Genomic DNA, 12,818 nt, shown 5'->3' with positions numbered 1-12,818 from the left:
TCTTCTTCCAACAATAAACAATACAGTGATGGTAAGTGGGGAAACAAATTATGTGTATTTAGCCTTCCAAATGATGCTCAGAGCTAAGGTCACACTAATATCAGGAACATTTATTATGCTAATGACTGAGAGGATGATGACTTGTATTAAGAATGCGCGAGAGTTCGGATCGAAGGTTCTTTTCTGTAAACAACCATAAACACTAAGCTTTGCTCAGCTCCATCTCAAAAAGTAAGACAAGAAATAGCGATGTCTGAGGTTCATGTGGGGGCTAAAGGAATCCGAGACTTCATCTCATCCAATAGATGCTCTGTGTGGTGTTTACACAGTGGACTGAGTGTATGACATCTGTTTTGCTTTTGGCTAAAGACTAGGAAGTTTTTCCTATTTTTGCATATGATTGCCAGTCTTATCACAGCTGAAATGTTGATTTGTTTTCTAGGAAAATCAAAAGTGTGTCTTAAACACCTGCCATACCAGTGCGTTGTCACAGATGTCCATCTTGCAGCTTTGCGTTTGAGAAGAGGAAATCAAGTCATCAACTGTAAGTTATTATCAAAATGTATCTTATTTACATCATTAGTTGATAATGTAGAATTTGATCAATGATAGTCTAATCCGTGATAACAAAGATAGCAGCTCAGCTAATCCCTTTAACATCTCCTTCTGAAGAGGTCTCTTAAAACATTAACTATAATGTACTTTTATACAACAAAAGCATGGCATGTTTTAAGTTAAAATGCACTCAGTGAATGCAAAAAAAATAATGAAGCCAAAAAACAACTTAATCAATCTGAAACAATGTTTTTCACTACCAGCTAAAACATACTATAAAGAAATGGCTTTGATTTGGATTTAGAAAATTTAGAAAAATGTGAGCCTTGTGTTCCGTTAGTAGGGGAAAGAGACTTTCCTACATGAAATATGTTGTTTTTAAATGATAACGTTCATAATAATAAGGTTTCCATGTTTTTAATTAGTTGAAATAGTTACTTCTTCTCGTGTATATGTGTATAAAGAAAAAATGAGCAGTCCTACCAGGGCAAGGAAACCTATATGCTCCCTTTACTTAATTCTGAATCTGTACTCAAATGTATTTATACTTATTTATTAATTCACTTTTTTGGTTAGGGTTGGAAAAAAATATGACTAAATGTGTTGGAGAAAACATACATGTATAATGGAAAATATTATACTAAAAAACACATTTATATACACTACTTTGTAGTAAACACCACCATAAATGACATGCTGCTCCTATTTATATGCTTTGCTTAGCGTACAATCCTGACTCGAATAAGTGACGGACGATGGAGGAATGGATGGATCCTCCCCTTGACATTAACCAGGAAAGTGAGTGGAGAACTCAACGTCACCACACTCCCGATCTTAACACTAAGTTAACTCACACAAATTATTTTTTGTTGAATTATTTCTCAGCGACTGTGGGATACTATTAGAATCATGAACTGCTGAACATTGCACATATTCAGAGGGACAATTTGTTTAAAATGCATAATTTATAGCTTACATGACAATGTTTCTTGACAAGTTGAATTGTGGGTCAAATAATGTATTTATAATAACATTGGATTATAATTTATTATTATGTAACGGTTTTATTTTCCTCAGGTGCAGTGATGCCACTGAATCAAACATTGGCCAACGGTTTGGAGTGTGACGGTTTCATCTACTACCCAAATTTAGTCCCAGCTCTCTACTTTTTAATGTTCCCCATAGCTTTGGTGCTGAATGGTGTGGCAGCCTGGGTGTCTCTGCACCTCAAGTCCACCTCCACCTTTGTGGTGTACCTGAAAAATCTAGTAGCTGCTGATGTTATCATGACCTTGATCATCCCAATCAATGCTGCAAGCGACTTGCCCACTGCGTCAAAATTATTATTTGTACTTTCATGCCGTTTTTTCAGTGTCATTTTCTACAGTACACTGTACACATGTATCACCCTGTTGGGGTTAATAAGTCTCGACCGTTTCTTCAAGATCGTGGCACCCCGCATCAAGTTTGGTCAGAATCTGACCTTTAGCAAACTGATATCAGGCTTAGTCTGGGTAATAATGTTTGGAGGCACAGCTTTACCAAATATCATGTTTAGTAACAAATCAGTAGGCAATTTGACCAAGATCACCTCTTGTATGACGCTGAAAGAACCAGCTGGGCTTGAACTCCATCAAAGAACAGTAATATACCTGAATGTTTTGTTCTGGCTTGTCAGCGTGGTCATTGCGGTTTGCTACATTTGCATCACAAACAAGGTTATCCAGTCTTTTAGAAACTCTGGCAGCAATAACAACCAGGGGAAGCAGAAGATCAAACTACGTGTCTTTCTTGTTGTTGTGGTGTTTTTTGTGTCATTCGGACTGTACCACATTGTGAGGATCCCGTACACTTTTCAACAAGTCAACTACGTTCCAACGGGCTGCTTTTACTTAAAGGGCAGGTTTACTAAGGAACTCTGTCTCTGGTTTGCCACCACAAACATCTGCATGAACCCACTCCTCTATGTCTTTCTGTGTAGGGAGTTCAAGGAGAAGCTGGTGTCTATGATGAAAAATGTTTCCCTCTTATGCCGAGTAGCCTCAGCAGGGAAAGCAGAGGGCACAGAGTAGATTCTGAAAGAGGTCATGAAAATGCTATACCACGGCTAGATGTTACTGAAGATTTTGCAGACTGAATGTCAGATTATTGTTTGACTTATACAGCATTATATATTAAGATTTTGCTATTTACTGCAGTTACTTTTTACTTTGTGTTGTGTTCAGTTGTGCTTTGCTGCTTTGTGTCTTGTCAGAGCGTCGCTCCAAATAACTTGAAAACCATTAACAGGAAATACAATAAGGATGGCTGAGATAAACAGGAGACAAAGGGGTGATGTTATAATGCAGTTTTTCCATGTCAACAAAACAGTTTTATAGCAGCTCTGGAAGTTCAAAATCCAAAGACAAATACAGTTCTAGGTGTGGGACTGTAAATGAAGGTGCCATGCAAAGCAAGTTAAAGCGAAAGCTGACATTTGCATCGCACACTTCATGTACTGTGTTTGTGGTAACAGTCAAACTGGGTCATGTCTTTAATAGGGTGTTGCACATGTGCAATGTTGCAATGTGTCTATAAGCCAATGTGATCATTTTGTAGCATGCCACTCTGCACTCACCATGGATAGTTAATGCAAATAATAAAAAGATGTGGGCTAAAAGGACCAAGTCAGTTTTACTTACATGTTTCTTTTTATCAATAAGGTGTTAAGCTATAAAAGAAACTATAACAATGAATCCGTAAATAAACAGAAAATTATTCTTTAAATTAAATTATTATTCTCAGATATTATTCTCAGATAAAAACTACTTTTATATATATTTATTTTCCATTAAAAAGGGGCCCTGATTGTATATTCCAGTTGAGCAAATGAAGTTTCTTCTTTCTTTCCACTATACACTCAATAAAGGGTTTGCTAAGATTGTGACTGAAACAGAAAATATGACTGCTGGTAAATACTGTACTGCATACAAATGGAATGAGCACCAAAACATATGATGTTGCATTCTCTTCTTTTATTTGAGCATTTAAAAAAAGGTTGTATTTATGTATTTGCAATCCTACTTGTAAATGCTTTTCTTAAGTGTGAATATGTATAATATGTATCTGTGAATTGTCTGTGCATCAGCCTATGTTTAAACTGTATTATTTTTTGTACAGTCTCTCCTGCAAAAGAGATCCCGATCTTTATGAGACTACCTGTCTAAATAAAAATTAATAATAAAATAAAATGTGGTAATCTGGGGTTAACTGCCATTCTGATTATTTATTAAGTCCTATAGTCTTTGTGGGTACTTACAGTAAAAGAGATTCTGATTAAACAAGAATGCGTTATTGTAACATACGTTGAAAGTTCACTTGGGAACCTGTAGTAAACATGTACATGTCCCAGCTACTTTTCTTTCCCATTGGTCACATTTCCTGGCCCAAAATCAAGTGAAATCACACAGGAAATGTTGTTCTCAGAATGCACTATTTTTATCAAAACAGCACAAAAGGGAATAAAACTCCAAGCAAAGGCAAAACTTAATCAGATATAAGTGGAAGGGAATGTTTAATCACTTACTTGTAGTTTCTTGGGTTAGACAATAGTTACAGATGATGTTAGTTATCATAAGCAGACTCGCGGAGTACATGTGGTCTTAACCACATACATGTCACTGCTTGCATTTATGATAAATGAATTGAAGGGAACCACAAAAACACTCTGAGAAGATAGAGGCGCATTACATTTCTCTCTCATTATAGCATTTGTTTAATTCGTCTCTTTGATTGGTGCTTTTAATCATCAGTCTCATGATGAGAAAAGACAGACACATAGGAGGTGGGGTACATAAGCTGCAGGGTGGAAGGAGGAGCAGAGGAGTGCAGGAGGTCGCTAGATGTGGGTTGAGAAATGAGTCCATGCCTTTGGTGTTTGCCTGTCAACAGTTACTGAGACTGACGCAAGCTAGCGGAGGCAGGAGGACTGGCACGGAGCAGAACAAGCCTCTCTGCAGACAATTGGGACAGGAAGCAAGGAAGGAAGGGTCTTTCACCCAGAGGAAGACTGGCAAACTCATTGGGATTGTGACAAGACAGCCACACAGTAGCTCCAGAGACCACCCATTGTAAGAGCATCAAACACACACACACACACACACACACAAAGAGAGAGAGAGAGAGATATAAGACAGAGCCTGAAAGTCTTTAGGTCAGAAGTGGTATTCTTTGATTGAAGAACTAAAAGTAACACTAAGAGGTTTTCAATGTTGGATTTTCTATCATTGCATTTGGTAAGAAGAAGAAAGGGGAATTGGATCTCACTTCTTCCTTTTTTTTTTTTTGAAATACTGACGTTCATTGCTTTATTCATTATTCTTCATGAGCCCTGCAGTCACAGACAATAAGGACATTAAGAAGGTAAAACTCAGTTATTGGCTTTACAAGTTCATCTTCTAGATAAAATACCAGTCCAAGCCGGGCAAGATAGAATGTGTGTAACAATAGCTTTAACAGACCTAATCAACATAAGTATCACACTTAAACAGACAAATCTTTGAGAATATTGTGTATATGGTTGCCATAGCACTTGCTCTTGGCACCGATGTTATTCTAAGCTGTTAAGGTCTTCACTGTAAAGACAGCACACAAGGCAGATATTCTGTCAGACAGGAGGAGAATTCGGAATGAACACATGCAATATCTAGGCTAGTTGTTGGATGCAACGGTCTAGGTTTCTTTTTAACATTGGAATGGAGACATATTAAGCGGGAGGTCTGGGGATTTTGCGTGTTAAACATTTAATTTTCTGGTGATTTTTATCTGTACCAATTTCTGCATATATTTATGGTGAAAATGTCTTTTTGTTAGGGGAAATACAAAATTCAGGCAGCAGGTGACAATTCAAAATATAAAAGTACAATGGAATTTAATGCAGTAAGGCTCTCATTCATTCTGTATGTATAGTGTATTCTCCCGTAGATCAACTTTTCTCATTTAATATGATCCCTGCTGAGTCAACAGTATGTACAATGTAGGCATAATTCAGTCTTCCTTCTTCTTTTGTATATTTTGTTTGGGGAAGTTACCTCTTTAAATATGCATGTAGCACCTGTTCAAACATAAGTTAATTAATTTATAAACCACTGGACTTTAATAACTCCTGTATTCCAGAACCTTTTCTGCTCTTTCTCCACTTTGAAAAATCTATTGACACAACTCAAGTCAGTCGGTGCCTTATTTATTATTATTAATTCTTTTTAATTTTTTTTAGATTTGTGTCTGTGAGTTTTGTCTATTGTCTGCTTGTTTCTGTGTTTTATTGAGAAATGGTCTGTGTTGTCGCATGCTTGTTTTGGTTTTGATCTGCATGTTTACCTGTTTTGTTCGTGTGCTTTTCTGTTCCCAGTCAGTGTCTCATGTTTGTTTCTTTCTGTTGTCCTGTTTCCTGTTTTAGTTTTTAAATGTCTGCACCTGTTTCCAGGGTTAGGGTTAGAGTTAGTTTTCTGTCTAGTTTTTTCTGTTCTAGTTCATTCTGATTACCCCAATGTGTTACACCTGATGTGTCCCGTATTGCCAGTTTGCTATTGTATTTGTTGCCTGTGTTTCTATTCAGACCTCATTGGACCGTCTTGTATATGCTTTCTGTCATTTGAGTTCTGTGCATCGTCAAGTTTTTTTTGTAGTTATATTGTCTCACTTGCCTGCCATTCTGGAAAATAGTTGGTTTGGATTAGGTTTTCTTTGCTTGTTGGTAGGGCTGCAACAATCAATCGACGTAATCGACGACAACTATAAAATGTCGTTGATGTGAAATTTCAATGTTGACACGTTGTTCCAAAGATGCCGTTTAAGGGAGCGATAGCCATCTTCGAATAAGAACATTTGTGGTTGTTAATTTCTAACTGCAATTTACTACATGGAATGCTAGGTTCCACTGTATGCCAAGACTACTCACGAAGAAGAAGGATTCATGCGAGACGTGGAAAGCAATGGAGAAAAAGGGTAACAGCCATAGACTGTATATAATGGTGCGTTCCATTTACTTCGGAAGTCGGAGGTCGGAGCTGGGAATGGCGTCACACCCGAGCTGACGGCGTTCCAGTTAACAAGTCGGATAGCCGTTGTTACAACTAGCCAGGTTAGCTATTGATACGCTGGTTAATTTTTAAAAAACACATTGTGTGGTATTTACTTATACTAAACACTGTAGCAACACTACCACATACAGCTGTTGGACAGCACTTTGTCTATGAACATTTCTATGAGACACAAGTACACAGAAGTGCTAATAAACAGTATAAACTAGAGCTTTCACTAACTGTTGATACCCCGACAGCCATCTGGGATCACGAAGTCGGAGTAGTGCGATTCTCCCGACTTGTCAGACAGAATCCCGACTTAAGGGGCGTTCCCTTTGAAATTCTGACCTTTGAACTCGGAAATTCCGACTTCCCATGTCAAATTGAACGCACCATAAGAAGTGGATGTAGTCAGCGTGACGTCACCCGTTGATTTGTGGACTGCCGTTTTGAAGCCTCAAGTTTGGCCGATAGAGTGCCGCCATGTTGAGTTTTTGCAACCAGTGGCACCGGACGTGACGAGATGGTGGAGCTAATGGCCGTGCGTGGAGCTAGCTAGATTGCTCAGCTAGGTGCATCTGTTATTCACGTCAACTGTTATTTTAACAGGGCTGACAATTTTGTCTAGCGAACACCACGCTTAAAACTACAGTACTCACCAGAGAAAGTGAACAGCCAACTCCTAATATGCTTTTTCAACGGCACTGGTTAAATTTACACAGTTCCGTGGGTATGAGTTACTCCAGCTAGATTGAGAGGTCACCATGGTAACGACTTGTCAATCATAGACAATCCCGTCCTGAAGCATACTCTGCTTTATAGTCTATTTTCCTCTAAATGGGACCATAATTTATTAAATGAACATCATGTTGTATTGAAGAAGACATGAAACAACTGAAACCATAAACTCATTAGGAAAGTGTTTACTGAGGTAATAAACCAGGTCAAAAGTAGGGTCATTTTACCATTATTCCTAAGGAACCGGATTTCTTTTTGCAACCAGAAGAGTCGCCCCCTGCTGGCCGTTCAATAGAATGCAGGTTTAAGGGACTTCTGCATTGGAATTACGTCTCAGACCATGAGCTTCCCGCTTGGTAACAGCAGAACGTTTTTTGTTTTTACAAGTTTAGTACACTATTTAATCACTAATTACACTTTAGAGCAGTTTTGAGATGAGAAATCAACTGTGTAGAACTTGAATATTGGCAGTTTTATGAAAGTTGATGGCGAATCAAAAAATTAGCTTGCACTTTTTCGGAGTTGAGAAGCTCCACAAGCGCCAACAAGGTTAGTGGTGCCTGCCGGCCGGCCAATCAGATCACACCCAGGGCCGGCACGCCCACAGAGCCCTCTGATCTCAGACCACTGCAGCAGCAACAACAACAACAGAGCAGCAGCGACAGAGGAAAGGCCACAACTGTAAGATAGTTTCAATGTTCATACCGCTGCTACTCTGTCATTATAATCTGAGTAATGGTTTAACGTAAATCAAGAAACAGCTGGCTCGTGTTGTAGCCTACATAACATTCTCCACTAAGTTACAGCCTAAAACTTATAAGCACTTAGGAAAAATAAACAAGAGAAGAAGCAAGAAAAGGGACTTTCGCTTTATTATTCTAAATAAACATTACATTGTTAGTGTAAAGTTGTGGTTCTTGCTTTTAATTTGCTTATTTTATATAGTTCCATAGCAAAAATATTTGTTAAACAGTTAAAAGTTTTAAAGTTAGTTTAAACCAGTGAATTATAGAAGTAGCCTACACTGTCTTGTCTTCTTCCCTGGTTTCCCCCTGGCGTAGATACTAGTGTTCATTCTGAATAGTAAACCTCATTCACTTAATGATAATGTTAGCTAGATAGGCTGTGTGTTGGAGATCAGTGATTGACTTGAAAGATATTTAATTAGTTAAATGGTTTAATAAGGGTTAGGGTGAGACAAAAATAATCGTGACTAGTCGACTAATCAAATAAATAATTAACACATTTGTCAACTACAAAAATAATCATTAGTTGCAGCCCTACTTTTTGGACTGCCTTGTTTTACTGGACTGCTTCCCTTTTGCATTTGGACAACAGTAAGCTGTCCATTTTGTGTTTGTTTATTAAGAGAACTGATCCAACTGAGTTTTATGTCTTGCGTTGGGCCCAAATCTTGTTTTTCAGCCATTGAATCCTGACATCTATCTCACATCTGCATTCTCTGACATCTCAAGAATAAAGTTATAATATTTAGGCACTGTACTGAATGAGAAGTGTGTCCTGCTCTTCATCGGAGGTGGAAAACTGAAACTAACGGAAAAACGCATAAATCTCAACCCAAATCCACATAAATGTTAACTTCGCCATCTGATAAATTGCAGCTAACAGACGTTTCAGTGGGAAGAACACAGAACAGAGCAAAGGTGTCTCTAAGTGAGAGTGATGCAGGGACAGCAACACAGAGCTTCCGGTCAGAGTAAAGACGTCACAGTACAGTCCAAACTATATACTCAAGTCTAACTAACTGTAGACTGCCAGGAAATACTAAAAAATTCACATATGACTGGTAGCAACCTGTTCTATTATGACTTTATACACCTTTTAATCTCATATTCTGACTAAATTCTTAAAATCTTAGATTGCTATTATACTTTTCCAACAGTGGCCCTAATACTACAATTTGCAACTTTCGGTTTTTGCTATTCTCCCTAATTTGACTGTTAACCGTTTGTGTACCATTTTTTTGAGTTGCATACAGTGGTTATATATATGTATAAATTATTATTGCTTAGGACAATTCAGTAGTTGCTGGATTTGGATAGGTACATGTCCCATCCCTAACCAATTCTACGCCCGTGGTTGCACGCCTTCATCACTGTATATTAAGTGCATCTCGGTATTCTGAACTAAATTGGCATAACTGAGTGACCCCTTAAATGTGGTAAATTTTTATGCTCCTGAAAGTGGCTGGTAGTTGTTTAATTCAGACAGAAAGAAACTGTAATATTTAGACATAAGTCTTAAAACTAGTTATGAAAGGAGTAGTTAAAAATAACAAGAATCACACAGAGTAAGCCTGCTACAGTTATTTTGGGAGATTTCCAGAAGACTCTGCAAACAGCAGATAAATTCTTTGCATGTTTCAACATTTCTTTATAACTTCACTGTGTATATTCCCTGTATCTGCATTATGGATCAGTCTTAGTCTTATTTTATCATCTCTCCTCTCTCACCCCTTTCCGAAGGTCCACCAAAGATCAGAAGATGAACAACACCCTGTCAAACACTTCCATCAAGTGTGTTCGGGACACCAGTGTGACAGCTGTGGTTTTCCCCTGTCTATACAGCCTCCTCTTCATAGTTGCCCTGATAATGAATTCCCTGGCTGCATGGATCTTCTTCAGCATCCCCAGCACCTCAACATTTGTGGTTTTTCTAAAAAATGTGGTAAGACATGAGTGGCGTTTGCTGTGTACATTTTGGTGTCTGTGCAGAACAACAACAAAAAAATAAATATTTCATTAACAGGTGGTGGCAGACTTGCTGATGACCCTGACCATCCCTCTGAGAGTTTTAAGTGACGCAGGTGTGGGTTCCTGGCAACTACGTGCCTTTCACTGCCGATACTCTGCGGTTCTCTTCTACATCACCATGTACATCAGCATCCTCTTGCTAGGCCTCATCAGCCTGGATCGCTACCTAAAGATAGTCAGGCCGTTTGGGAAGTGTCCCCTGCAGCGGGTTCGTGTTGGTCAGGTGCTGAGTGCTGCTGTCTGGGTGGTAATGTTATCTTTAGCATTACCCAACGTTATTCTAAGTGACCAGCCACCACGGGTCTATGGAGGCAAACTGAAGTGCTCCTCCATGAAGAGCAAAGCCGGCCTGCTCTGGCATGAAGGATTCAACTACTTCTGTCAGGTAGCTATTAAAAAAGCCACAGTTTGACATTTTGGGAAATACGCTTATTCGCTTTCGTGCTGAGAGTTTGAAGGGCAGATCAATACCACTCTCGCGACTGTACAGTCAATCAACACATTACATCAGGTTTGTTTACATGTAAAAACTAAAAGGCTAAAAAACACACAGCATGCTTTTGTGTCAGGGATTATGTGTCAGACTATTTCCTGGCCAGGAACAGTAACAAAACCACAACTTGAGTTTTGTACGGATTAAACGAGATACAGCATAACATTTTATTTAGTGAGCTTAAGAGGTGCTGCCATCTGGATTTTGTTATTGGACGGAGACAGGCTAACCATTTACCCGCTGTTTCCACTCTAACCGTAAGCTAGCAGTAGCTTCATATTTACTGTACTGACATGAGAGTGGTCTCAATCTTCTCATCTAACTCTCAGCAAGAAAGCGACAACAACTGACCATTGTTGTGAGAAATGTAGCCAGAAGCCACTTCCTTGCTCAATGCTATGCTTATGTGTCCCTTCAGGTGGTTTTCTGGGGCACACTGGCCTTGATGGTGGTTTGCTACACATTCATCAGTAAGAAGGTTTATGAGTCATACAAAGCCTCAAAGAGCGGCTCTAAAGCAGCCAGTCGCAGAACCAAGGCAAAAGTGTTTGTAGTGGTGGGGGTGTTTTTCATCTGCTTTGCCCCCTTTCACTTTGCTCGCGTTCCCTACACCCTAACCCAAACACGTAGCATGATGAGTCACTGCCAGGCACAGAACGCACTCTACATTGCCAAGGAAACCACCCTGTGGCTGTCAGCCACTAATGTGTGTCTGGACCCGCTTATCTATGTGTTTCTGTGTAAGGTGTTCAGGAAAAGACTTACAGCCACACTCTGCCGTAAGCATTTCCACAAGGGTGCCATGGAGTCTCCCACAGCAACATCAACTCAGCTGGAGATGACACAGATCACCCAAAGTAACAGACTAGTCATATAATGAGATGCCACAGTAACACACAGGACAATGTACACTGGCACACATGAATAACTTTAACTGTCAAGGTGGGATGAGACATGGCCTAAAAGAACGTGTTGTTTTACTTTTAAATACCATTTTATCTTGATGACTCTGTAAAATGAATGTAATGCAAAATATTTTAATGGACAATGTTCTGAAACAGAAAAAGTGTCTGGAGGTGGCCATGAAGTTTCATGTCAAGAATGACTACTGTTTTTTAACATTTTTAACCGCCCTGTGTCTGCTAAGTCATCCAACACATTTCCTTAATTGTGCTTACTGTCATTTTCTACTTCCTTCTTTCTAATCTCGTTCACACTGCACTTTCCCTTCACAAAACTTTGGCTAAACATCTTGACAGCACATATTCTCCAATTATTACACCACGTACACACACACACACACACACACACATATGTACACACCGTATGTGCAATATAAATAGAAATAATAATAAAATTTAGATTTTTCACAATACAATTGCATGGTGTTCAACTTTTATGCTGGAAATCTTAATATGAACATGAACATATTTATTGGGTCAATTTAGTTAAGGGGGAAGGACATGAGTCTAAAACGTGTTGAAATGGCATTTGTCATTAAATCTAAGAAAAAGATAGATTACATTATGCATTCACATACACAGCATGCTGCTGTGCAACAAAGGCAGCCAATAAAAATTGAGGACAATATCAGTTCCAGTAAACCCAGTTCCTCCACCACACTAGTTCTGACACAGATCAAATGATTCATACTGCAGTTAATAACATACTCAAGCTAAAATATGAAATATACCATCATGGGTTTTTCTAGCGGCATCCCTTATGGTAAGCACTGACTAGAGATAATAATATTTACTTATCTTTTTATTTACTACTAGTGGTGATCAGTATCTGAGACACCTGACAATTGAGCAATTGACCAATGGGAGCTGCAGACTCATATTGCTCTGCAAAGCTGCAAGCATTTGCAAATAGGGCATAAAGTGTTTCACAATATTGCAGTAGTGTCACTAAGTAATTAATTTTTGAATTGAACAAGAGTAGAAAAAAAATTAACTAGAATATATTGACTTTTTCCACCACCGCAACAATTCGAAGCCGGGTTTCAGGATATTCACAAACTGGTTCTGCAGGATTAATGTCACCTCTGGCCTGATTTACAATCATGTCTGCATGTGGGTCTGATTAATGTAATAATGAAATATGATCATCCTCCATCCCACTGTTGGCTACGACAGAAGCTGATATTTGGGCAGGAAATTAATGAGCTACAGAGCGGTCGGAGCGGTGACTGCA

The 12,818-nt window shown here is 38.8% G+C and overlaps 2 protein-coding genes across 2 annotated transcripts; both read left to right on the top strand.

Annotated features, from left to right (window-relative positions):
- Window positions 1-459: 459 nt before the first annotated feature.
- On the top strand, window positions 460-2,693 carry LOC123986490 (P2Y purinoceptor 13-like). Its single transcript, XM_046074765.1, has 3 exons — window positions 460-544; window positions 1,279-1,353; window positions 1,633-2,693. Exons 2-3 carry the CDS (start codon window positions 1,311-1,313, stop codon window positions 2,625-2,627), a joined length of 1,038 nt encoding a protein of 345 aa, XP_045930721.1. The 5' UTR covers window positions 460-544; window positions 1,279-1,310; the 3' UTR covers window positions 2,628-2,693.
- A 1,787-nt stretch (window positions 2,694-4,480) lies between these two features.
- LOC123985829 (P2Y purinoceptor 13-like) lies at window positions 4,481-11,944 on the top strand. Its single transcript, XM_046073735.1, has 4 exons — window positions 4,481-4,664; window positions 9,842-10,043; window positions 10,125-10,514; window positions 11,041-11,944. The coding sequence occupies exons 2-4, from the start codon at window positions 9,861-9,863 to the stop codon at window positions 11,497-11,499; spliced, it is 1,032 nt and encodes a 343-aa protein (XP_045929691.1). The 5' UTR covers window positions 4,481-4,664; window positions 9,842-9,860; the 3' UTR covers window positions 11,500-11,944.
- The last annotated feature ends 874 nt before the right edge of the window (window positions 11,945-12,818 follow it).

This window comes from Micropterus dolomieu, linkage group LG17 (genome assembly GCF_021292245.1).
Source record: "Micropterus dolomieu isolate WLL.071019.BEF.003 ecotype Adirondacks linkage group LG17, ASM2129224v1, whole genome shotgun sequence".
Taxonomy (NCBI): Eukaryota; Metazoa; Chordata; class Actinopteri; order Centrarchiformes; family Centrarchidae; genus Micropterus; species Micropterus dolomieu.
This window is presented reverse-complemented; position numbering and strand designations above follow the sequence as displayed.